This window comes from Vitis riparia, chromosome 18, assembly GCF_004353265.1.
Source record: "Vitis riparia cultivar Riparia Gloire de Montpellier isolate 1030 chromosome 18, EGFV_Vit.rip_1.0, whole genome shotgun sequence".
Taxonomy (NCBI): Eukaryota; Viridiplantae; Streptophyta; class Magnoliopsida; order Vitales; family Vitaceae; genus Vitis; species Vitis riparia.
In genome coordinates, this window is record NC_048448.1 from 8,040,694 (window position 1) to 8,068,579 (window position 27,886).

Sequence of the window (27,886 nt, forward strand, 5' to 3'; positions counted from 1 at the left end):
AATACTAAGTAAAAAGTATATCCAAAATCAGACTTAACTATTATATTTAAATGTATTTTCCACTTTTCATGATTCAGTTTAAGTTTTCAGCGCTCAAAAAACCAAACCAACCAAATCGAATGACTATAATCATGGGTGATTCCTGTTGATGGAACCGCTTCTCACTGCGTGGTCCCCCATTGCATAATATTGATGTAGCTGCACGCGATCAAATTCAGTGCCTACAGAAACATATAAGACTGCGGCACAAAAACAAATGTAGCACCCACCCGTGAAGTTAGAAAGTAATGCAACTGAGCGCTATTTAGCGTTTACGGGGCGAGTCAAATAAGTAAAGGCTTTCATAAAGTTAATTTTACAAAATGCACTTCCCAACCTAAACATGTGAGTTCCAGAAAATAATCAAATTCTACGAAGGACTGCTTTCCAACCTAAACATATGAGTTCCAGAAAATAATCAAATTCTACAAATGAAGTCCTTCCATGATGATGATCATAATATACAAGGATCAGGAAGTATATGGAAACCAAGACACAAACTATGTTGTTAGAAAAACAAGCAGCAATCCTGTTACCTTCCTTGTTCCGACAAACTTCAAAAATCCCACCATTTCCAGTGTAAGTTTTTACTATCTTTCCTTCCTTCATAGACCATATGTACATGCATTTATCCATAGACCCACTGGCATACTCGTATTCTTGATAGTAGAAAATCATTCATCACTGTGATCACAATTATGGTGACTGCTGTTGTATTCTAAGCTTTCAATCAATTAAGAATTTGATGATTTCATCCTGAAGGTCCTTACTCTGGCCTACTAATAAGGAATTAGTCAGACAATCATTTGCAAACAATTGCACATGTCAAAAGATGAGTTGATATCATATAACCAAGTCTTTATTGTCATTCTGTAACTGGGACCTTAAAGAGCACCCATAGGTTTCTATCAAGAATATGAGATGTCACAGCAGAAATTTTAAGCTCAGTACCTGTGGCCATTCAAGGTGTAGAGAAGGCACCCTAATTCCACATCCCATAGCTTTATTGTGGAATCAAAGGAGGCACTAATCAAGAAACAGAATCACAAAAGTTTGTGGAATACAGCAAATAGATAAGCAGCATAAGCATGAGCAGAAAGCACAAGGATTGCAATCCAAATGGTAGTTCAGAGATTTTCCTTCTAAGCTCTCTCACCCGACTTAGTCTGATACTCTTTTAAGGCAGCAATCAGATTGTGTACTTGCCAGTTAAAGGAATTAAATAAAAAACAAAAATATAAAAAGGCAAAAACAGATAAACTGCAAAACAGTAATTATAATAATAATAATATATACCAACATCCACTTCCCAACATGTAAATTGGAAAAGAGATTGAATAAAAGTAACTGTACCACACCGCTGAAACAACAGGAGCCCTTGAAAGAATATACCAACAGATTGTAGAAACACAACATCTGAAGGTCGTGTTTTAAAGAAAAATATCGATCCAGTGCATAAGTTATCACACCTCCACTCCAGAAAGTCCAATTTAAGTCCTCACTACATCAGAATAAGTCAAAAACCTGTGGGGCTATAACTTTCTAAGTGGTAGGGCGGCAAAACCATTACTCACTGCAGATATCTGGTAGCTTAAACACCTTATGTGCAGATTCTTTAGGAATGAAGTTCTCAGCCTAAATGGAAACAAAACAACTGCCATCAAAAGCTCCACTAGTGCATGTGTAAGCTGATTTTTTGAAGCATGAAGAATTCTTAAGATTTCTGATAAAAAAAAAGTGAAATAATCATGTATGATGCAAACCTACCTTATAGAAAGATTTGAATCACAGGTTCATTAACTTCAGAGGTTATTTAGCACCTTTTGACCCTTCTAAAAATCCATATCATGCCTCTATAATTTATAGAATGGATTATAAAGTAGTTTGTTTATGTTCTCTTATTTTCTAAATTATATAAATTCACAACTTTATGACCAACCAACCTACAAGGTAGGTGCAATCAAAAGTTCTTATTTCCTTGAAATTTAATATTGTTTAGCATATGCATATATTATAATTTACAATTTCCTCATCCCATAGAGCAATCTTGACACAATCCAGAAGCTCCACAACCGACCCAAGTAGAAACTTGATTCTAACAGCATGGTGGTACTCATCTCCTGCAAGGCTATTTAATGAACTAATATGGATTTACACTGATAGCATGCATTTAGTGGTTTATTAAGATGTTAGAAGTTTAACAATAAATACCTCACAGCAACAGGTCTGGTTTGGATTGGGCCCTAGTCACTATATTACCATCTCATTGGGAGAAACATGTAAGGCACCACCTTTCCTTGTGACAACTATCGGATATGCAATACCATTACCATAATACATTAGGGCAGAAAGATGCAATCTGAGAGCCTAAAATATACAGCATCCATGTCACTGATTATGCATAGTTGATGCAAGAAAAACCTATATTCAATACAATTACCATAATGCATTAGGGCAGGAAGATGCAATCTGAGAGCCTAATATATAAAGCATCTATGTTACTCATTATGTGTAATTAATGCAAGAGAACCTACAATGTGCCACTTGAGACATGAAATGCATTAGTTTTCAAATTTACGGGTAAGCCAAACTACCCTGAGCTAATTGTTACCTTTATACCTTCAAAGGTCACACTCTCCTCCCCTAAGGTTTAGGGTTGATCACATGAAGCTCCCCTCATAACATAGTTACATAGCTATCAAGCAATGGATGGAAAATGATGACATCACCAACAAAATTTTTAAAAATACTCAAAATACAAAACCCTAAATCCACTTCTTTTCCTCAGCCCTCAAACAAATCCTAACCCCAAATCAATGACTTTTTCTTTTTCCTTCTACCCTTATCTATTCTTCTTTTTTTTTTTTAAGGGTAAAAAAGAAGATTAGAAACATCCATGGTGATTATAGCTGTACTAGGTTTTTTCTTTTCTTTTACTTTATTTTATTTTTTTCAGAAACAACCATGGCTTTCATGGCTCTGCTTGCCTTTCGTGGTAATTAATTTATTTATTAATATAATTTTTGTTTTAGAAAGGGTCAATAACAGTTATTTGGGAAACAAAATTGAATTAGGGTTAGGGTTTTGGGTGATGTTTAGGAAAGAATAGAGCATTACAGTTTGGGTTTTCAGCCACTTTTGGAGAAGATAGGATTATAATTAAGGTTTTGTGCCATGTTTGGAGAAGAAGATATGGCTACAGTGAAGATTTTGGTAAGGAAAATGAAGGCTTAAAGCATTGATTTTGGGTTATGAAGCTGAAGGGCAATATTACCTGTTCACATTTTCTGTTAACAGTGTTAAGAGGACAAATTCTGACAGAACATGTTACAGTTATTTTGGAAACCTTGGGGGATACTGCAATTGTCAAAAACCTCTCCATGGGGATAGTATACTTTACCATAAACCCATCTTAAAAAAAACAGGAAAAAGGAGAGTACAATACAGTGAAAAAGTGAGATGTTAGATGCGGGTTAGTTTATGGAATTGCATTATGTTGAAACCATTGTGATTCACATTCATTGCATGTGAGTATATTATCCAGTAGATGGTGCGTAAATTTTTCAAAAACAATTACCACCCACCCTAGTGAATTTAACATCAAGTAGACACAGCCCCTAATCCATATAAGGTAGATTTTGGCCTATACAATATGTAGAGTAGACATCCAGTTTAACCCATCCCATTAACATCACAACATGTTTGAAAAGCAGCATATTTACCTTGCTAACACCAACTAATGATTAGGGTTGTTTATACCAGCCCCAGTAGGACTCCACCTGATTGTATATATCTCCTAAAAGTAGCTAACCTTCAGTAACACAATCCAGGAAACAAGTGTAACAGGAGCATGGAAAGAAAGGGAACTAAGCAATACCTTGGTATGTTCCTTCAAATCATGCAAATGATCATCCTGCTTCATACTTCATATCAGTGTTACAGTTTCATATAAGTCATCAATCCAGTGCCAGAGAAACAAATTTCAACCGCTAGAATGCAGGATAATAAGAAGGCCCATGAAACAATATATTTCTGTACTAACATGATATTAAAAGCATATATGAGTATCCTGAGTTATGAATAAATTTAGGAATCTGATCAAAGAAAGAAAAGAAAAGCATGACATGGAGCCAATGGAAGGAAGAAACATTATACTCCAGCAAGTTAGCAACCTACAAATGTATTACACTTACAGGAGGTCTAAATACGTAACTTTTGACTAAAAGGGAAAAATAAAAAAGAACTAGAAAGGAGTTAAGGAAAAATTACTGATCACCTTTGCAGTGTAATCATCGGAGCAAGAAGCCAAAAAGGAACCTGTTGGATCCCATTTGATAGCATTAACTTCATCCTGAAGCATAACACCAAAAACATCCAGTATCAAATTACACAGCAACATCAAACTTCCTTTTTAGTTCCAAACCACCATAAATTTTCACATAAATGCATTTATTCTTGTTTTATTTCTTTTTCCCCTTCTAAAAGTCAATCATATTATGAAGAGAAAGGAATCAGGATATCACTCCGAAGCAGAAATTAAGTCACAATATCATGGAATTTGAAACCCAAATTTATTAGCCTGTGTGAAAAATATGACAAAGGATGCCAACTGCAAGTGCATTATGGCTTACCTACAGAAAGTTTCTAATCCAACTACCACCCATACAATTCCTGTATCCAGTGAAAGATTTGTGTGAGTCAATGCTGCTGATGGTATATGTTTTTCTTCATAAATTGCAGCCATAACTAGGCACGGTTTAGAAGTAACATCAATAAAAGAGAACCATAACCAAACAATTAAGTATCAGTTCAGTTTAAGAAATGAAAAACAGATGAGCTATTCTAGTAAGAACATTGACCAGCTAACTGCTAGAAGCCTACAACAAACCCGGTGCCCTGAGAAAGTTTTGACTGGCTTATTTTCGCCAACTTTACAAACATATGTCATGTGATCAGTTGAGCATGTCGCCGATAAATCATTGTTTCGCCATCAACATCAAGAGTGGGGGCTGAAAATTAATATCTGTTTTACTCACAACTCCATTTAAATTCAAATGCCAAAACAAAAATAATAAGGGGAAAAAGAACAATGAGACACCTCAATGAAATTCAAATTGTTGTTTCTATTCCCCTGTTTTTACATCCCACACAATTGCGGTTTTATCCATGCTGCCATTTAGAAGATTATCACCTTTCTTGTTCCACTTCAGAGAGAAGACTGACCCTTTATGTTTGTTCAAAGTACTCCTCAACATGGCTGGACCAAGATCCACCAGTAAAAAAAACCATGAGGCAGCACAATTTTTTAGAGTAAAGAAAAAACCTCCATTATATCACCAGTCTGACTATCTAGATAGATGGACCAAGATCCATCAGTAAAAACACCATGAGGAAGCATAGTTATAAATAGATAGAGCAAGCATACATAGATGGATTGAAAGAAAGCATAGATGGATAGATAGAGAAATAGAGAGAGAGGGAGAGCACAGATAGATAGATAGATAGATAGATAGATAGAGATAAAGCATTAAAATCAATAGCCAGAATCCTGTCAATTTTTTTCTTTCATCAGAGGAATACTGTCAGTTTAGATATAAAGGGTAATCCAGAAATTAGTTAATATGAATAAACAATAATAAGAAATCAGGCAAAAAAAATTAAAAATGATATAACATGATTTAATATGTCAAAAAAATTCATTGAGCAGCAGGGGCATCCCTTACGTATAAAGATGTCATCCAACTTTCGTAATGTAATTTCCTATCCTCAAAACTGGTTCTAGTTTTACATCTCACCATGGTTAAAACTTCTCATTTATTCCTACAGGTGTCCAAAAATAATTTGAGAACTTTGCACCAATTACTATGATTAGCTGGAACACTGTATCATAAATTGTTGTTGCCCAGCAATCTGCCATCTGAACCACAAAATCCTGAAAGCAACTCATGATCTTAAAAATTTGTAACTTGTACAATTTTGCCACACTGATTGGGTGCTCTTTATACACCCTTTGTACTAGGATCTGACCCTTTCGGTGCTTCTATTATACATTTTTATTATACATAAAAAAAGGCAATACATATTATCTATAAAGAAATGTAACACAATTTTCTTTTTCCAAGTTTCCTCCTTTTCTATATTTCAATTAGCTTTACTAGAATGAGTGTTGCATTTTCTTGATTGTTTGTCCTACAAACAACTTTTCTGCTGTTTTATCCCTGATTAGTTTTCTAATCCTCTTCGTATTACCAACTTAATTCCAAACTGGTTCAGAAAATCGTAAACTAAAACAACATACCAACCCTGCTCCATATTCTTGCTTGACTATCATAAGAACCTGTTGCAAGTAGTGTTCCATCTGCCTACATATTACACAATGGAAAACACAAACGACAGAATATTCAAGAGGTGAAAAGCAATCAAGTCAAAGCCCCCAGCTGCAACACTCATGAGGATTCCATAGCTTAATATAAACAAGCAGAGGAAGACATCAACATTGAATAGGAAAGAAGGACAATTATTAGTTTAGAAGAATAAACAAAAATCATATGAAAACTCACATTCTAATCAAGAGTCGTCACATCCTTGTTTTTTTCATTTGTTCTACCTCTAAAATGCTTCAACACAATATTTAGCAGTCCATTCTGCATTGTGCTACAAGGTCCATTTGTAATGCTCCAAATTCAGGCTGTAGAATCTCCAGATCTAGAAATTCATGAAATATAAATAAGCCATAGAATAATAGAATGCCTTGGTAGAGGAAAGTAAGACCTGCTATATACTTTTTCATATTGGTCTTCCAGTAGTTATATCAGAATACTGGCTGATAAGTTATAATAACTTTTTTTCTAGTAAAAGATTAAAAGGTGATAAATTATGAGTTGAATGTCATGAGGCATGCATGGATCATTATTTTTGCATACACAAACTAGGCCTTTCTGTACTAGGTCTTTATGTATCACGGCTGTGTTACACCTTACTCCTACATTCTCTAGCTTGAAACATCGATAGCATCAAGATGGCATTTTCTTTGACATCAAACAAAGTCACCACCAATCATCATCATCATCATAATATCTTCTTCTCTCTTTCTCTCTCTCTCTCTCTCTCTCTCTCCCTCTCTCTCTCACATGCACACACACAAATAGTTGAATAGCTCAATTAATGCAAAATATTTGGTCGTCATGATGATGATTCTCCCCCTACATTCTCTCTCGTATGAAACATCAATAGCATTGAGATATTACTTTCTTTAACATCAAGCACATTCACCACCAATCATTCTCATCCTCATCATTGTCATGAAACCAACACCCCCTCCACCCCCCCCCCCCCCCCCCTCCCCCCCTCCACACACACACAAAAAGAGAAATAGTATAATCATAGTTGTTAACTTGTAAAACGTATCGTACACTATTTTTCTATATCGTGTATCGTAAGTTTTTTCTATAGTGAAAAATAAATAGAACAAATATGTATATGTAACTATATCTATTGAAAGTATGAAGCATAGAGTAATATATAACAAATTTTATGGAAGATAGTAGGATCAAAAAAGTTAAACTATATCATATCATATGAAAACATTGAATTTTAGAGTTTTAATAAGTTCAAATTAATAAAATATGACTTTAATAGATAGATTCATCACACAATCCACAAAAATAAGCATCTTCAATTTTTAACCATGATTTTTAGTTCCAAATTCTAACTAGGCATATGCACTTGTTGTGTAGTTGATATATATATATATATATATATATATATATGTCTTTATGCGTCATCTTCAAAGTTCCAACTTTTCAGGTTCGTCATCAACCCTTTTGTACCAAAAGAGAAATACAAAATCTAACATATTGAGTAAAAAATTTTATTCACTAATCACCATCATTTTCATTGTCAACATTCAAACCATTCAAATGAAAATTTTTCATTATTCATTATAAAAATAAACTTACTTGACTTCTAATATAACATTTGACAACAAGAATGTAATTTTTCATATAAGATTATTTTACCTATTTCTCATTTTTATGATCAATTTTTAATCTTTTAGTACATTTAAAACAATTAATATAATAATTCTTTTAACAAAAAAAAAAAGTTTTTTCTTAAAAATTATAGAAAATAGTTGATGATATATGTATCATTGTATCTTAATATTACATATCATATATGTATCATACGATATGCTTTAAAATAAGATACAAATTACGATTCGTATTGATTCCCATAAAAAACGTATCGTATCATTGCATCGTTTTTGTATCATAAGTTTTTAACAACTATGAGTATAATAACTCAATCCAATTAGTTCAAAACAATTCATAATGATGATTCCTTGTTAAATACAATAAAACCATATTGCCATCAACCGCACTGCATGGAAATTAAGCTTTTGTCATCTCAAACACACGCACGTGCACAAACACAAAAAGTACAATAGCTCAATTAATTCAATAAATTTAATGATGATGCTCATGATGACTCCTTGTTAAATATGATAAAACCATATTGCCAACAACCACACTGCATGAACATCATGCTTTTGTCATTCCCTTGTATGAAGCTGGCTCACCATTTGTATAAAGCTATTACCTACCAGCATTTAGAGCTAAGACCCACAGCCAAGACATGCAAAAGACAAGGGATACAGAAAAAAGTGCTGGTGAAGTAATCCTTCCCGACTCACTGAGGATATCATATTGTCGTAAAGGAATTTTTCACAATATATCTTCTCTTATGATGTTGATTTAATACTGCTTTAATCATTGCTTTCCTTGTTTAGCACAGATATTTGACATATAAAGTAACTCTTATGGTGTTGATTTACTCCTGCTTTAATCATTGCTTTCCTTGTCTAGCACGGATATTTGACATATAAAGTAACTCTTATGGTGTTGATTTACTCCTGCTTTAATCTTATTGCTTTCCTCGTTTAGCACAGATATTTGAAATACAAAGTAACTCATTTGTAAACAGAAAGTGGCTAAATGATTCTCATAAAGATATGATCCATTCTCACAGCTCCGAAAGTAGCAAAGAAACTAATTTATTAATAAAATTCAATGCAGAACAAGCAACATGCAAATATGGTTAAATAGAAAGTAAGAAAAGATTTTAGATTGTCAAAAAAATTAAAAGAAAAAAAAAACCTGGACATATAGATAAAATCATCTTTAAAAAATGCAGCCTTTTTGAAAGACAATGTACACACCCTGAAGCAAGAAATGAGCCAGCTGGACTCCATGCACAAGCAAAAACCTGTAAAAATGGAGGAACAAGAACATGTTACCCTTAGCATATGGCTCGAGAACTGATTAACAAAAGGATAATGCAGAAATGCACCCAAACCTCAGAGGTATGGCCTTCCAAAACTTTCACATCACAGCTAGGAATCTCACAAGGCAAGCATGTAGAACTTGGGGAAATTTCCATTGTTTTCAGCCCTATTTTGAAAATCCACAAGCAAATAGACTGATTTACATAATAGAAACTTGTACATAAATAGCCATGCTGAGAGCATGGACATGCATGTGTGTGCAGGCAAGCATGTGAGAGAGAATGAACTTTAATATTCCTAACTTCTCAAATTACTCCAATAAATTATTACTAGATTTTTGAGAATAACGAGGTCCATGGCTTACAAAAGTATTTCAAACTAGATGGAGTCTATATGTAAAACCTATCAAAAACCTGTGTCAACCTCCATTTCTGGCTGTGAAATAAGGGACATGATGGACCTGCTTGAAGCATAGACAATATTGCCAATGTGTGACACTGTTGAGGAATACATGGCATGCTTCTAGGCCCAATTTTCATCTGCATGGAGGTCCTGCGTTTTCTCATCCCCATGTCAAATGAGTCCCACAAAAACCCATATCTTATATCAGCCATCTTGGAGACTTGGACACAGATCCACTGTTACTGCATTCATATGACATGATATCAGCAAACAAAATCGCCCATATCAATTGCAGTGTTAGGTTCTTGTGGCTGATTTTTGAGTGGATTAGTCAAGAGAAGAGCTATGGCATAAGTGGTTGTTGGATCCAAACTGTCACTCCTGGAATCCTTCTGCATGGCCAGGCCATGATTAACAAATTATCCCATGATTCTTAACCCATGAGTCTGACCACAATCTCACAAACAGTTTGAATTACCATTATCCAACCATGAATTATGTGTAGACACAATTTAAATTAAAATAAAACTTAATTCTTTGAAAGTACAAGAATTTAGTTCAAACTGAGAAATCTTATGTGAGAAAGTCAATAGAATTTGATTTCATAAACTCAAATTAAATTGATTTTTCCATGAAATTTATATTTTTTGAAAATTAGATTCATAAAATGATCCAATGAAAATTTTTAGATGATTATCTAATGGAAACAAGTGATGAAAAGGGAAGTAAAGCAATGTTTCTGAAGATTTTTACTGTTGAAGCTAGTTTATTGAAAAAAAATAATATAGAACAAAGGAAACAACAATTTTCGATGAAACTTGTTGGACTTCATAGAGAAGAAAAAAGTATTAAAAGAAATCTTATTTTTTAACTAGAACACTGAGATGATATTATGTAAGAGCAAAAATGAGCAACTCTAGTACTACATTCATGAGTAAGAACAGTAAATAGATTTCCCTGTAAATGAGCTCCTACTATAAATTCCATAGTCAATCTAGAGCACATAGAATCTGAAATCAGAATTGGATGCTGAGTTTCTTTTAAAGGAAGGTCAGAAGAATACAGAAAGCAATTTTGAAGCAAAACCCCTAATTTTGATAATCAAATAATCATTTCCAGAAATTATAAATAATATGTTCCAAATTTGCAAAACATAGAACCCTGTAAGCTAAATGAAACCATCTAAATAAAAGAAAATTCTTAAAACAAGGTGAACTGAATCTTTCCCTCAGTTCCGTTGTTCTTGTAGCATCCTCGATCCAAAAACAGGTCTATATGATTTTTCTGAGCTCAAAGCTCAGTAGGATTATGCTGGTTAGTCATAATGATAAATTCATGCTATACTTCATGAAGAAAAAATAACCAATACATTCATTGTCAAAAAGATCAATAATTTATTTGTCACTCAATTAACATGATTTCTTTACATGTTGTCTTTAAGGACTTTCATCATGCATATAGGCACTAGGCCAAATTGTGAACCCACAACAAGTTTCTTCCATGAGGGATTTATGGTCTTCCCCACAAAGATTCAGTCCTACTTGCTTGTACTCTATGATTTCAAGATATGGATCTTAACCACCTCAATATTCACCATATCAATTGATTCCAAGCATACATCATAGAACAATCATCAATCTACCAATCCACATAATAATTCACCATATCACTGTATTCAGTATAATATCAGAAGAAAAAAGAATTATAAATTTATTTTTGTGGATGTTGTGATAAACCTATGCATTAAACTCATAATTTGTTAAATTGAACTTTTCAAAACTCTAGTGGTCATTGTTTTTATATAGTTTGCCCCTTTAAATCCTTTTATCTTTCATGAAATTGATTATATATTACTCTATACTTCATGCTTCCAATATATATGTATGATGTAGATGAAAGTTGGTATGCATATTTTTTCTATTTATTTTTCATTATGTAAAAGAACTTATGATACACGATACAGAAAAATAGAAAAACAATAAACAATATTTTCTAATGCTACATGTTCTCCAAAGCTGTCAATTATTTTCTACTCCTTAAGCTTGTTAGGGTCAAATGGAAATAGTCTCTATTTCCCTCTAGAGAGCTCCTCTTAGCTCACCATCAAGAGAATTTAGATTAACAGGATTTTAAATCCTGAAAAAGGAAAGATATACACCAAAATAGGATTTTCCATCAAAATTAGATTTCATTGAATAGGAATTTTTTTTTAAAATAAATAATTTTATGAAAATATAAGTTTGCAGAACTGACAAGTTAGATTTTACTGAAAAGCAAACCCTACTCTAATAGAAATGGACTTTATAAAGAGAACCTGTCACCCTAAACAAACAATCTATGATTCATCAGCTAAAGGTCAGATTATGACAATATCAGCGGATTCATGGATTTAGCTTTAGTATGGTCTGATCCATTGAACTGACAGAAGACAGGTTCTAACTCACTCTATCTGCTTGCTTATGCATAGCATCTTTCCTGTGCTGGAAAGCCTACCTAGAGTGGAACTAGCCCAAACTGTTAACAGATAACCACCATGGAACATTCAAAAAAAAGGTATAAATGTAATCAGCATTATGAGAGCTCGTGTATGAATATTGGGTTCTGCTAGGTGTCACATGTGTCTGTGCTACAAGTTTAATGAGACAAAGCACAACTGAATTGTCATAGTACCTAACTTTTCTTCCAAAACAAAGTATCTATGTAACACAATATGTGTCCTATGGTTACTTCACTTCACAAACTTAAAAATGTACTTTCAAAGCATAAATAGATTAAGAACGTATCATAACAGAATCTTAAGGGATTAGGAATGCATTCATATCTTCACTTGTTGGATACACCCATTAATTGAGAGCTGGAAGCAACTCTGATATCCCACATACTGTGATCTATCCAACAAAGTGCCCCACACATTGTAAAGTATCCATGTAAAGTAGACAGTAATTACCGCTGTTTAGACATGATAATGATTTGTAAAGAAAAACTATATTTGGAAGTAGGATAAAAACTTCTAGCAAGTGAAACACAGTGGAGATTACCTTCACAAGTTCCATTCTCTTCATTTCCAATGTTAACTTTATCTTCATATACCTTCGTATCAATGTGATCATCAAGTGGTTTCTCCTTTTCTTTACTGTTTCCTTGCTCTTCATCCTCCTCTATCTCATGTTGGTCCTGCTCTTGTTTTTTCTCCCTTGCATGTTCATATGGTCTTGTTCATTCTCCTGTTCAAATTCATAATTCTTTTTCTTTTCTTTCATTTTGGCCTTTTGTAGATTTTCTTTTCTCTCCTATATGATTTTCTGTAGTTCAGAAACATCTTCTGTGATAAGATCCAAAGGTTGTAGAAATGAGAAATTGTTGTCCACGTTAACATTACTCTGAAAATCTCAACGTGGACATCAATTAGCAGAAACTTCTGAACTGGATGACATTACGTAATTGAAGAGGCTTAAGTTAACATTCCTAAACATGCTTACATGATTTGAGTTTACTTCCAGCTCAATATATTGAACTCCTTAAAGTGCAAATGTAACAAAAGCACCTGGTGGAACTAAATTGCCATCAATTGTGCTTTTAGCCTTTTACTAAGTCCTGCCTCACACCCAGGAGCAAAAGCTGAATGTGTAAAACCTGAACAGCATTAGAAAGCATTAATCGGTACATTACCATGGTATAAGAGAGTGCAAAAGGTAAAAAATGGAAATGAAAATCCTAGAAACTCTGCATGGTTAAAATAAAAACGATTAAAAAAAAGGTCCTGGTTTTCTAGGAAATGATTCAGTATCATATTTCCTGTTTGAAATCATCTCATCTCTCCCTTTCTCTCCAACCAAACGAAGCATCTTGATAGAGGCATTAAACTTTTAAGCATGATTCTTTCAGAATGTAGTACAGGTGTTTTTTGGTCTCATTGCAAAAGAATTACCAAGTCCCAAAACAGAAAGTCGATTTCAAATTCATCAACAATGTATTTACGTTTCATCAAGAACTTGAGCTGGAAAAAAAATAAATTCAATTCTTACCCCAAAAGGCAAAGAACCAAAGATCAACTTCTTTGCTATCCATACAAAGTTCCGTATCCTAAAGTCAAAACCAACGCCTTGTAATAAAGGTTCATTATACACCACCACTCATAGATTACGTTAATGCATTTACAGTCATCCTTTCCCGGTCAAACCCTAGCGCGGTTGTGACGGAACAGTAACCAAGAATATGAAACCTCTGTTTGGTTGCCGAGAAAACTGAAGAACATGAACCTAAAAAACCAATGACGTTTGAAATTTAACTTTCACATCGATGTAGTCTTTGACAAGTCGCCGCCACCAAGTCATTAGACTTATCAACTAGAGGTTCTCTATTTCTCAGGTCCACACAATGAAAAACCTATTAAAGAACTTCTAATTTATTGCCTTCTCCGGACATTTTCTCAGCAACCAAACGAACCAAAAAGAAAAGATTAATGAACCAAGAGAAACCCTGATCTACCTGAGCAACGATCAAATTCAAATAGATTTTCTTAAAAAAAAAATAATAATAAATTTAAAAGCGGGTGGAGGTGATGCAAAACCTGACTCCCGGAAGTAACGGAAAACCAAGAATTTGAATTCCAGGGAAGTGATGGAGACCATCGTCAAAGTCGGTGGCGTCAACGGAACGGGATTACATACGGACCTCCAGGCCCACCAGAATCGCATTGGTTAATAGGCTAATGGCATTAATACTATCGATAAAATTCCTATCACATTTTGTTGAAATTTCTAAATTCTCTTCGTATAAAAATTTTGTTATTATAGTATTGACTATTGAAATTTTTAATACTTTCAAGAGATTTAATATTATTAGACACAAAGCAATTCTTTGAATTGCCTTTCCCAGCAAGCTTAATTAGTAATCCCTTTAATATGCATGTTTTCTTCTTGGTTTTCAAATAAAGGAAGTGAAATCATTATCAACTAAAGAAAAATAACAATAAAATTAAAATAAGGAAAAATTAACACAAAACTTAAAATTAAGCACAAAAAATAAAATAAAATAAAAATTGTGAAAGTGTCAACGATAGCTAGAGTAGGGTTTGGGACGGCCCGCACATCCCGACTTGACCCCTTAATTTTTTATAACTTATTTTAAAAGTATTTTATTTTATATATATAATAGAAAATTAAAAGTTACATTAAATTTTATATATAATTGGAGCCAAATAAGACAATTTTTAAATCCGTCTTAGGTTTTTTTTTTTTTTTTTTCAACTGATTTCAAGCCAATTTATTTAAATTTCAAACTCATCTCATTAGGGGATAAATCAAGGTGGATACTAAAAAAAATCAGCTTTATTGTCATTCCTAGGTATTCATAAGTGGAGGTAAAATTACCCGTATTTGACTAATTAATTAAGTAAAAATGTCAAAAATATTATTAAATACATGACAAATGAATTTGGTTTTCAGATAGCCTAAGGGAAAATTAAGAGAAATAAAATAAATAGAAAAAGTACTAGAAAATAAATAAAATAAAAAATAGATTCAAAGTTAATAAAATATTTTTATTTGTTATTTTAGACTTGGTTTCATTTCATTTTAATTCATTAGTATGAATATTAAATAATTTGAAAATACATAAGTTTTTAACTAGTTTTAATTATATTTCATTTTCTTTGATATTTTTCATAAGACAATCAAATATGAAAAAAAATCATTTTTCTTTATTTAATACTTTATGAGAATTTAACATAATCTAAATGTACATAAGTTTTTTACCAAATTATAAGGTCTAAATAAAGCTTGTGATTACCTTTAGAATATATGATCCTCAAAAATTAGGATTGAAGGGGTAGCATCAAGTGGCCCATAAATCACACATATAATCTCCATATTTAAAACAAAATGCATGTCTAGTTAATCTATAAGCAAAATTATATTTAATGTAGATGACTTTTTAACTTAGTGTACAAGGTCTATAGGCTATAATGTTTTGACTCTTGAAAATAAACAAAAGGGTAAGTTTAGACATTTTATCGTGACAAGTTTTATAGAAAACTTCATGATGCTTAGAGTTTTTTTTTTGCATTTGCTTTTAGGTTTTTTATTTAAAAAATGATTTATTTTGATATAATTAAAGAACTAGATAACATTTCGTCTAAACAATAAATGATAACATTATCTACTTGAAAATGACCATCACAAGTATAAGAAGTTAGTCTTTAAACTTATTATTATGGTTTAATTATAGATGTGTCGTTGGTTTTAACCTTCTTCTTTTTTCATTTTTATTTCATTAATAGTGCATTAGTTTTTCCATCTGCTCATTTTCAACTTATTTTTTAGTTGCCTGCCTTTTTAACCTTCTTCTATTCCCATGAATCTTATAGTAGGTCTTATTAACTTAAGCTTTTTAACCTTCTTCTCACTCTCTTTTATTGCACGATTTTATAACTTCAACTAACTTAATCATTAAAGATACTAAGATAAGAGAATCTAACTTTTCTATTAGGAATTTAACCTCTTATTAATGCCCAAATTGAGGTTAACTCTAAAAGATGCATGCATTTGGATAATCTAAAATGATACAACGAAGTTGTGAATGTTATTAAAGAACGTAACTTTTTTTATTGGGAAATTAACCTTTTGTTAATATTCAAACTAAGGTTAACTCTAAAATATGCATGCATTTGGATATAGTCTAAAAGGAGAGAATGAAATTATGAGTCTCGAGGTCTTTATCTTTCTATCTCTCTATCTCTCATCTTTCTCTTTCTCTTTCTCTCTCCCTTGTGCTATTTCTTTATTATTGTCTATCTCTTATTGCACGGTTTTATAACTTAAACTAACTTAATCATTAAAGATAATGAGATAAGAGAATCTGACTTTTCTATTAGGAAACTAACCTCTTATTAATGCCCAAATTGAAGTTCACTCTAAAAGATGCATGCATTTGGATAATCTAAAATGATACAATGTGGATATTATTAAAAAAACATGACTTTTCTATTGGGAAATTAACCTTTTGTTAATGTTTAAATTATGGTTAACTCTAAAAGATGCACGCATTTAGATAGTCTAAATTGAAAGAATGAGATTTCGGGTAAGACGTCTCTATCCATCTCTCTCTCTCTCCCTCGTGTTTTTTCTTTATTATTATCTCTTTTTTATTGCACAGTTTTATAACTTATTGGTAAAAAATGAATAAACTCTTCTCCAAGTTGTACAAGTAGTTAAGTACAAATATAATGGACCCTCGTAATGTTAAAACACATCCCAATGGGCTGAATATAGTACAATAGAAAAAATATTATCATGCGAGTTAAGGTAACACCATTTGTAAGTTGTAAGGTATCAATGCCCTTGACTATTACTCTATGAAAACAAATTTTTTTGAAATCTCAAGAATGGCATTCTTGTAATACCCATGCCCTCATTTTGATTAATATGAGGCTAAATTTAGATATATTGACACTTTGGAAAGCTTTGCTATGAGAAAAAAATGATAAGATATGAAAAGTAAATACCAAGGTTTTAGTACATATTTTAAATTTCACGTTTTGAAAACATGCTTCCTAATTTCTATAGAAGCCGCAGTTTCAAAATATCATTTCAAACTAATCTATTGAAATGAAAATTTTAGTTTAAAACTAGTTTCAAAACATGCCAAAACCTTATATTTTATTTGACTAAACGTGCATTTTTATTTTAAAACTCCAAGGTATTGAGTGAGAGAGCCGGGGATTACGATCCAACAAGTTTACTCGACTAAGGGGCTATTCCAGCAGTAATCACCTGGGAAACACATTGTGTTAGCCGCAGCAATTTTGTTAGTTCTGTAAGCGTTACTGTGTTCTCGGACAAAACGACCTAGGTATTGAATTCATGACTCGTTTGGCGTCATCATTAACAATGTTTCATTCTAATCATGGTATGGTCACTTGCACGCGTGTATATAAAAGGTAAGTAATATTTTATCAGAAAAGGCAAGGCCGCAAGGGAAGAAATAACCACTGGGTCGCGTCTGCGCGAATGTGAAGCGGGAGAATTTCGAGAGCAGCTCGTGAAGTTGGTCCTCTGTTCCAAAAGCACTTTACTTTTCTGGTTCGTTATATTCAACTTCCATTTATTACTATTAAATTTCAGTCCACACTCTCCAATTTATTTTGTCATTTGTATTCTCACGTCTCAATTAATTAGCACTTTACTCTATATACCACTTTTATTACATTTCCATGTGATGACACCGGTAACCGTGGAAGGCCCAAAATTGAATTAAATTGCCTCTAGATGTTGCTGGCCCAAACTAAAGCTGGCCTGTGCTGATCTCTCTGGCCTGGGCGCAATAGCCTGCGGAGGCAGAGGGAGGGCGGTTTTCTTAATTTTCATATTTTGGATCATAAAAGCAGAGTTTCGAGAAAAAGAAATGAACCCCCTCTGATTACTGTCGGACTTCATTTCATTTTTAATTTCCATCGCTTCTAAAACAAGTGAGAATGAAAGAAAATTTTTGGGTTTTCGAGCCACCCTTGATAAATTGCATATTTTCAACCGATGCTAGATTTCTTAAGATTTGAAGCGAAACTGGATACATTTTTGTAATATAGAAGTGTGTCAGATGTCTGATCGAATAAGAGAAGTACGAGTATGAAAGAAGTGGAGTACTTGTACTGGTTTAGACTTTTAAAATTGTTTATATATCTTCCCTTACTTACCAGTCATACCTGTCAACTGGCTTGGTATGGTTTTGAGTATTACGAGTATCACTCAATGGATGGTTAGAATGATTAGACCATAAGGGCGCCCGCCTTACGGTCTGAGCTCCAGTTTTGAGGACGCTGGATGGCCAAATCGAAGTAGACACAACCAGTGCCGCATTAGATGATCCAGTGGATAATGTGGCAAACTCAATTTTGATGCCTTTCATTGAGGTGGTCATTGGGAGGAACCGTTAGATGAGAAGGGCATCTTCATGATTTGACCACTCAAACCCTGTACTTTGAAGCAATGAATTACTGTTTATCCCAAAAAATTTGTACAATCTTTAGGCCATAAGAGCTTTGCATGGAAGAGGGCCAGAGGGGCCCTCGGATGAATAAGATGACCTCAGATGCTGAAACCATTTCTCTATGTTGGGTGTATACCAGTAGATTTTTCTGGTCTTGTAGCAGAAGCAGCTATAAAGAGTAAATTGACTCTTTCCAAAGCCGACAAGCACTACCCGGACAAAGAAAAAGCACAACAGCCAATATTTGTATACATATATATCCTAAACTTGGACATGGAGTGAACTGTATTTTGGAGACTGAAAGCGAGAAGAAAGGCAAAATATGGAGAAAAGTTCTCGTGAAGCACAAAGAATATATAAAGCAAGCCAAAATAAAAAAGCGCCCTCGTGAGCTGTGTCCCATGTTTGCAGGGTGTACTCAATAACACTACCCTACCTTTTTCTCTCCTCTTTTTACATTGCCAAACAAAGCCATATAGCTTTCCTTGGGAACCCGCCTTTATCTCCATCAGCTTCTACTCCCCCCTCCAAGCTCCCCAGGACTCGGTTCCTGCGTCTCAAGACTCAAACAAACACAAGTGAGTCACCGCTCTCTCTCGATCGGCAGCAACATGCGTTCTTATCAGTTTCTACGAGTGGGGTTGCTGCAGAAGTTCATGGTCTTGGTTTTTCTCTCATTGTTAGTGTTCGGCCAGAAGGAAGAGGCAATGGATGTTGGCACAAACGGGCAGTCACCGGGTATTCAAGAGAAGCAACAACAGAAGCAGCAGCAACAACGGCTGAGGCACTCACTGGACGTGTTCCTGTCAAGCAAAAGAAGGGTTCCAAATGCCTCCGATCCTCTCCACAACCGCTGAAGCTGGCACGTGATTTTGTTGTTAAGAAAGGAAGAGGGGGAGAGCAGGAAACTGCGAAAAGGGAAGATGGAGCAACGAGGGTCAACAGTGGAAAGCGCGGTAACAATAGTCTACTGGTCTGTGCATTTTGTCAAATGATGGTTGGGTGTTGCGGGGTTCTGCTTCTTCCTCGTGAATTGCATCCATGTTTTCAACTTTTGCCAGTTCTTTAGTATTATTATAATAGATATTTTATACCCAATATGTAAATTTAATATTTAAGTAGTCAAGAAAGCTTCGCCTTCATTTGATTTTGTCTCTCTTCTCGGGCCTCTTTCCACGCTGCTGTCTTTTCTAGGCTTCCTTTTTCTTCTATATCTTTTTTTCCTTCTTCTCCGTCTTTATTGTCCCTCCTTCACGTCCATTTATGTCACTTTTGTTGACGTTTGATCTTGGAAGAGTTCAATATTCCCTTCTTTGTTCTCACATGCCAATGGATTTTGCGATACTGCAGAATCTGGAATGGCTGGTATGCTACGCAGTATAAGATCAATTCAGATGGTACTACTACTCTGAAATTTGCTCACATTTCCATGCTTTTGTTTTATTTACTTTTCCTTTGGTGATTATCGATTAGCAACGGTTAGTAGCTAGCTAGTCGGAGTTTTGAAGCAACTGAAGCTTTATTCAAGTATTCAACCAGTACCAGACGCAGTGTCCTTGTCCAATAATTACAGGCTTTCTATAAAGTTGTACAATATTTTCACCTACCTTCAGTTTGGCTCTCTTATGCTGACTGTGAATCCCTTCAATTAATTCACAGACAGACTTATTAACAAAGCTGCTTTCTTTTATCATTAAGCGGGAAACTTGAAGTTGAATGGCTTGCATCCAAAATGATAAGGGGCACTTTTTTGTTGTAAAATTTACAGGGTCCAGAGGCTACAGGCTACTGTGGATAGTTTAGGGTTACAGCTATGAATATGCCTTGTTTTTATCTTCTGATTATCATCTTTGGATATTTGTGACTGTCCGTTTTCTTTCACTTGTGATGTTCAAATGGCTTAACTTGCCTTTGGATCCAGATTTATTTGAAGTAAAATGTCCGCTGGCCTATTGACTTCTGTGGCATATAGTGCTATAAGCGGGGCCTGATGTATACCTGCCAGTTCATATATGAAATTTGCTGGCATTCAGAAGATATTCCAATTCCATACTGATGGAAAGAAAATATATAGTAAATAAAGTTAGGTATGATTTATGGATGAGCAGTGAATAGAATTTTTGTGGCCCAATAAAAAGTGGAAACATGATCACCCATACTTGCCCATTGATTGAGTTGGAGTGGACTCAGTGACACGTGTAGAGGTTGTGCCTGGAGCACTCCGTCGCGCATCCAGGCTTTTGGGCATCTGATCGATCATTTTGACCGTTGAATCCCGCACGAATCATGATGATATAAAGCACCCAGGGATTTTTCTCAATAGTACGGTAATTTAAAAAAGTTATGCTTAAATTATTGTAGTAGAAAAAGTTATTACAAATATACGGTAGTTTTTGCCACCTAGGAGAGAGGATTTGCCACTTAGGAGAGAGGAGAGAGGAGAGAGGGTGAATGGATAATTTTTTTTTTAAACCAAAATCATCTTTTCAAATTTCAAAAGTCAAAAGGGAAATCGTCTCTTGAAGAGACGAGTTCCATGAAAAATATATATATATATATATATATTTTAAAAAATTCCCAAATTATTATTTAAAAAAAAAAAAACAATTCCTCAAGGGAACTCGTCTCTTGAAGAGACGAGTTCCATGAAAATATATATATATATATATATATATATATATATATATATATATATATATATTTAAAAATTCCCAAATTATTATTTAAAAAAAAAAAAAAAATCCTCAAGGGAACTCGTCTCAGACGAGTTCCCATGGGAAAAAAAATTCCCAAAAATTCCTCAACGGAACTCGTCTCTTCAAGAGACGAGTTCCATGAAAATATATATATATATTTAAAAAAATTCCCAAATTATTATTTTTTTTAAAAAAAAAACAATTCCTCAAGGGAATCTCTTCAAGAGACGAGAAAATAAAAATATTTTTAAAAAAAAAATTATCAAATTTAAAAAAATAAAAAAATAAAAAAATTCCTAAATTATTATTTAAAAAAAAAACAATTCCTCAAGGGAACTCATCTCTTCAAGAGATGAGTTCCCATGGGAAAAAAATATATATTTTTTTTAATAAAAAAATACCCAAATTAAAAAAAAAAAAAAAAAACAATTCCTCAAGGGAGAGACGAGTTCCCATGGGGAATTTTTTTTTAAAAAAAAAAAAATACCCAAATTACAAAAAAAAAAAAAAAAAACAATTCCTCAAGGGAACTCGTCTCTTCAAGAGACGAGTTCCCATGGGAGAAAAAATATTTTAAAATTTTTTTTTTTAAATTCCCAAATTAAAAAAAATAAAATAAAATTCCTCAAGGGTCCATTATATATATTTTTTTAAAAAAAATTCCCAAATTATTATTAAAAAAAAAAACAATTCCCAAATTATTATTAAAAAATATATTTATTTTTTTTTTAAATAACAAATTATAAAAAAAATGTATTAAAAAAAAAAAATCATCAACTTAACCCATAAAAAAAATTCCTCAAGGGAACTTGTCTCTTAAGAGACGATTTCCCTTTTGGAATTTTTTTATATTTGGGATTTTTTTAAAAAAAATATATTAATTTTTTTTTTCATGTGAAGAGACGAGTTCCCTTGACGAATTTTTTTTTTTAATTTGGGAATTTTTTTTTATATAATTTGGGAATTTAAAAAAAAAATATTTTTTTTTCATGGGACCTCGTCTCTTGAAGAGACGAGTTCCCTTGAGGAATTTTTTTTTTTATTTTTTTTATGGGAACTCGTCTCTTCAAGAGACGAGTTACGTTGATGAATTTTTTTTTTTAATATATTTTTTTTATAATTTGGGATTTTTTTTAAAAAAATAAATATATTTTTTTTATGAGAACTCGTCTCTTCAAGAATTAGGAGTTGAATATTTAATATTATTTATTAAACTTAATTAGTAATATTTTGAAAATAATTAGGAGTTGAATATTTAATAAAATAATATTTTTTATTGATTTGAATTCACAAGTAAAAACAAATACAACCGTTTTCTCTACTATTTGGATAAGTGATGCACCATAGGATGACACACGAACCCCATTTACCCATTTTTCACTGCACTGCACAAGGGTCATGCACAATAACACGTGTACAAACCCACATCCCATTGTACAACCCTCTTGTTTAAGTTGATTGAAATGTCAAAATGATAAAGATACAGATGAATTATATGATGATTTTCCTTTAGATTTTTATTTCATATTTAATATTTATTATTTAATATTATTTATTAATTTTAATTAATTTTTAATTAAGATGAGTTTTTTTAAAAAAAAAATTATAACAAATTTTTTATTTAATGTTGTTGTTTAGTAATTTTTATTAGTGATAATTAAGATTAATTAAAATTAGTTTATTTAATAAAAATTCAATTTAAAAAATATTTTATTTAATAATATTTTTACATCTTCTATTACTTGATAATTTTATTTAATAATATTTTTAATAAAAAATTAAATAAAATTATTTTTATTTCATATTACATTTTTATTGAAATTCATTAATATTATTTATTAAACTTAATTAGTAATATTTTGAAAATAATTAGGAGTTGAATATTTAATAAAATAATATTTTTTTATTGATTTGAATTCACACATAAAATCACCCAACTATAGAATAGGTCTAAATTAATAATCTTGCTATTTAATTATAAATTATATTTTTCCATATACTTTTATATATATATATATATATATTTTAAAAAAACTTATTTCTTTTTATAAATTATATTTTATAGTTTTTATTAAACAAAATTTAAAAATTAATTTACTGTTAACTTTATGAAAAATAGTGTTCACATAGCTTGCACGTGGAGTAAACCTAGTATATATATATATATATATATAAAATCTCCATCCACTTTCCAAGACTTAAATCTTCTTTCATGGGAGATTGAAGTTTATTTTCCATATATATATATATATATATATATGTATATAATATTTGTGATAATATTTTTTTTATAATATTAATGATAATTTAAACCGTTAATTTTTTTATATCTATGAATGCCTTCAAGATGCATCACATGAAACCCGATTTTAACTCCCTGGAAAATGTGGGAATACATAGAATTATTTGATTTGAGTAGTCCTGCTACCACCGTACTCTATGGGATTGGACTCTTAGTCAGAGTGGGGTGGGCTCTTCGGATAGAAAAGAAAGAAGAGTGGACAACGGGCACGTGAATAGCGTTGTATTAGCATTGCAAAATGAGTCAGAGACGTTTTGTAACGAGAGTAAAAGGTGAGGGGTTTTCAGTTTTTTTAAATGAGTGGAAGATAGAAAAGGTTAGAATGTTTTGATTTTTCAAAATGAGAGGAAAGTAAGAAAGATTAAAGTTTAGTTTTAAGGTTCCGTGTCCGAAATGAAGTTAATAGACAGTTTTTGTTTTATTTGCTTTTTTGTTTTAATAGGGTATTTTATAGGAGATATTTTTTTTTTTGTTTTTTTGTTTTTTTTGTCTTTCCAATGAAAATTGAGCTGGAAGATAAGGAAGGGCATATTGGGTATAAAAAGCCCATTTAATGCATAAAGATCTAATAATTTTTTACATTAGTATAGGTTTCTTGAAATTGGAAAATTTGAAGTTTAATATCTCAATTATTTTGGGATCAACCCCTCAAAACATAACTTCTCCGTTGAGGCTGAATGAAATTGAGAATGGGCAACTTGTACCAGTATGCTGTGATCTTGTTGCCAATCATCCTGATCATCAAATTCTTATTCCATGGAAGGCAGAGGCAGAGGTATAGGCTGCCGCCAAGTCCATTTGCACTTCCAGTAATAGGCCACCTCCACCTCCTCAAGCCGCCGCTCTACCAAGGCCTACAGGCTCTCTCATCCCAATACGGTCCCATCCTCTTTCTCCGATTCGGTTGCCGTCCGTTCGTCGTCGTATCCTCTCCTTCCGCTGTCCAAGAATGCTTCACCAAGAACGACGTTGTGTTGGCAAACCGGCCTCGGTCGATGATTGGGGATCACGTTACTTACAACTACACCGCCTTCGTCTGGGCTTCTTACGGCCATCTCTGGCGCGTCCTCCGCCGCCTCACCGTCGTTGAGATTTTTTCTTCCAACAAACTCCTGCTCCTTTCAACCGTCCGTGAGGAAGAAGTCCGTTACCTTCTTCGTCAGCTGTTTAAAGTCTCAAACGACGGAGCCCAAAAGGTGGATATGAGGTTATATCTCTCTCTTTTCAGCTTTAATTTCATCATGAAAACGATTACTGGAAAGCGGTGTATCGGAGAGGAGGCTGAAGGAATAGAGACGAATAGGCAATTTCTTGAACGATTGAAGAGGATCTTCGTTCCCACCACTACCACGAATCTGTGTGATTTCTTTCCAATTTTGAGGTGGGTGGGTTACAAAGGGCTGGAGAAGAGTGCAATGCAGTTTGGGAAGGAGAGAGATGGGTACTTGCAGGGCATGTTAGATGAGTTCCGACGAAACAATAGCGCAGTGGAGTGGCAAAAGAAGAGGACATTGATCGAAACCCTCTTGTTCCTCCAACAATCAGAGCCCGATTTCTACACGGATGACGTCATCAAAGGTCTGATGCTGGTAAGCTTCCATATCCTCTGGTTAATATTTGTTTATCAAACCACCTTTACCGTTCGACTAGTTATTATGGTGTCGAGGGTGTCGATTTGTCTTGGTGGGTTTCGTGTTGGTAAAATTAGGCAGTCCAAACCTTGAACCTGAACTAATTATTTAACAGCAACACGTTTTGGAACCATTTAATGATTCAATCTTATCAATAAATCAAAAACAAAGTCGAGTTAGGAATTCATCGAGTCACTATAGTGGTACAATTGATACCATTATTTAAAATCAAATTTTTAAATGAGTTGAACATTAAATAGATTATGATGTAATGGGATTAATTAATATGATTATTAGATAGGTTTACTCAAAATAACTTTTTTATTAAACAATTATCCTAACCAACATAAATTTGATCCAAATCTGAAAGCTAAAACTGTTGGGTATGACTCTGGGAACAAAGACTTGGCAAGTCTTCCACGCAAGGGGAAGACTGGCGTTGTCTTTGGAAGACGACTTGCATTTTCCTCCACCTCTATATCCCATGGCCTGAGTTTTAGGCTTTAGGAAAACGCAAAGCTAGGAGTACCACACGCCCTGGTGGTCTCATTGATGGGACAATCAATCGAGTATCTCTAAAATTCTTGACCCAGGTTTTGCACATGGAGCAAAGAAATGGAGATGAAAAAACACCGTGAGTCCTTTTAAAATTCTAAAAGTCTAAGTTCATACTTATTCTGCGTTGCGTTACTGTTTTTGAAAGGGAATAATTCATGTGCTCAGACTAATTCATCCTCGGAATGTTCCACAACTTGCTCAAGTTAAGCTCTTTAGTCAAACATGACTTCAGCTCTGGTTGTTGATTTTTTTCCAAATATAAGAATTTGATTGAACGGTATTCTTTTATTTTTCCTTACAAATTCGGAAAAAAAAAACTATATTCTTAAATAAAAATATATGACTAACCCCTAAAATTGATGCCTGACCCTCTCGAGTGGCGTGGTGTAAGTGTTTAAAAAGCAGGGGAGGATCCTTTTGTCTTGCTGTCAATTTCAATAGTTTTGAGCAATGAGTTAGTTTGATTTCACATAGGGCATATATTCAAAAGTACCTTCATTCTAATTTCCACATTTGATTTGCGCTGGGTGAGTAGAAATTGATTTAGAAAAACCCTGTGACAATTGTTTTTGGACCTGATTAGGTCCAAAAGTTAAGTTTTGGTCCATATAAGTTCACGATTTAAGTCGAAAATCCATAAAAAGTGTGAAAATTGAGAAGAAAGATATGAACTTTTTATATTTTTAAAAATGACATGTACTAATTGTGAAAAAAAAAGAAGCAAAGAAATATTAATTTAAATTTTATTCATTTTGTAAATCTCAATAAAATTCAATATAATTAAGTGATTTGAAAAAAAATACATAATTTTCCAAAAAAATAAAAATAAATTATTATTATTATTTAAAAATCAAATATCTTAAAAAGTATATATAAAAATAACTAAAAATATGTCAGATTTATTTTTTAAAAATGATATATTTTTAGAATATATTTATATATATTTTAAAATTAGTTTTTTAAAAATAATAAATTTTCAGAATAATTATTAAAAAAAAAATTAAGATAAAAAAGTTTGTCAAATATTATGGTAGAAAGTTTTTAAGGGTATATTGATCTCTTCATATTTTATATCTTCTTCATCAATTATCCAACTTATATGGACTAAAGCTTAACTTTTGAACCCAATTGGATCCGAAACACAATTTTCCCTATAACTTCCATTCATTCGGTATATATATGAACCAACATTGTCAAAACAATTATGTGCTTCAGGTAGTGATTTCTGCGGGAACGGATACATCATCAGTGACCCTGGAATGGGCAATGTCTATTCTGCTGAATCATCCAGAGGCATTGGAGAAGGCGAGAGCGGAAATTGACCGCCATGTCGAACCGGGACACTTGCTAGATGACTCGGATCTTGCCAAGCTTCCATATCTCCGCAGTGTGGTCAATGAGACGCTTAGACTTTATCCCACGGCTCCTCTTCTGTTGCCTCATCTGTCATCTGAAGATTGCAGTGTGGGTGGGTTTGATATTCCGCGGGGTACCACCGTGATGGTGAATGTTTGGGCATTGCACAGGGATCCCAGGGTGTGGGAGGAGGCAACCAAGTTCAAGCCAGAGAGATTCGAAGGGATGGAGAATGAGGAAAAAGAAGCGTTCAAATTCGCTCCATTTGGTATAGGAAGGAGGGCATGTCCAGGAGCTGCCTTAGCTATGAAGATAGTTTCACTGGCATTAGGTGGGCTCATACAGTGCTTTGAGTGGGAAAGGGTGGAGGCAGAGAAGGTGGACATGAGCCCAGGCTCGGGAATTACCATGCCCAAGGCTAAGCCTTTGGAGATCATCTTTCGGCCCCGCCCCACCATGACTAGCCTCCTTTCTCAACTTTGAATGCCTTTATACTATCCCACTTCTAATAGAATAAGATGTTGCTATTGCATCATGGTTATCCCCACAGACATTTGAATCTTATATATGATACATTTGAATCAGGTATTTATATAGTAGAATATTTTCTTGCATCCAAAATCCCTGGCAAGGA

At 33.3% G+C, this 27,886-nt stretch overlaps 1 protein-coding gene and 1 pseudogene across 1 annotated transcript; one reads left to right on the plus strand and one right to left on the minus strand.

The window, feature by feature from the left end:
* Nucleotides 1–328: 328 nt before the first annotated feature.
* LOC117907071 lies at nt 329–14,432 on the minus strand (annotated as a pseudogene).
* A 9,889-nt stretch (nt 14,433–24,321) lies between these two features.
* On the plus strand, nt 24,322–27,873 carry LOC117907617 (cytochrome P450 81C13-like). Its single transcript, XM_034821218.1, has 2 exons — nt 24,322–25,296; nt 27,112–27,873. The coding sequence occupies exons 1-2, from the start codon at nt 24,385–24,387 to the stop codon at nt 27,733–27,735; spliced, it is 1,536 nt and encodes a 511-aa protein (XP_034677109.1). The 5' UTR covers nt 24,322–24,384; the 3' UTR covers nt 27,736–27,873.
* The last annotated feature ends 13 nt before the right edge of the window (nt 27,874–27,886 follow it).

What these genes read in the sequence shown, in the direction of transcription:
- LOC117907617 (XM_034821218.1), top strand. Translation starts at nt 24,385, where the DNA reads ATGAAATTGAGAATGGGCAACTTGTACCAGTATGCTGTGATCTTGTTG. An exon ending in TCATCAAAGGTCTGATGCTG is followed by an intron (nt 25,297 to 27,111) that starts GTAAGCTTCCAT and finishes TATGTGCTTCAG; the next exon opens with GTAGTGATTTCTGCGGGAAC.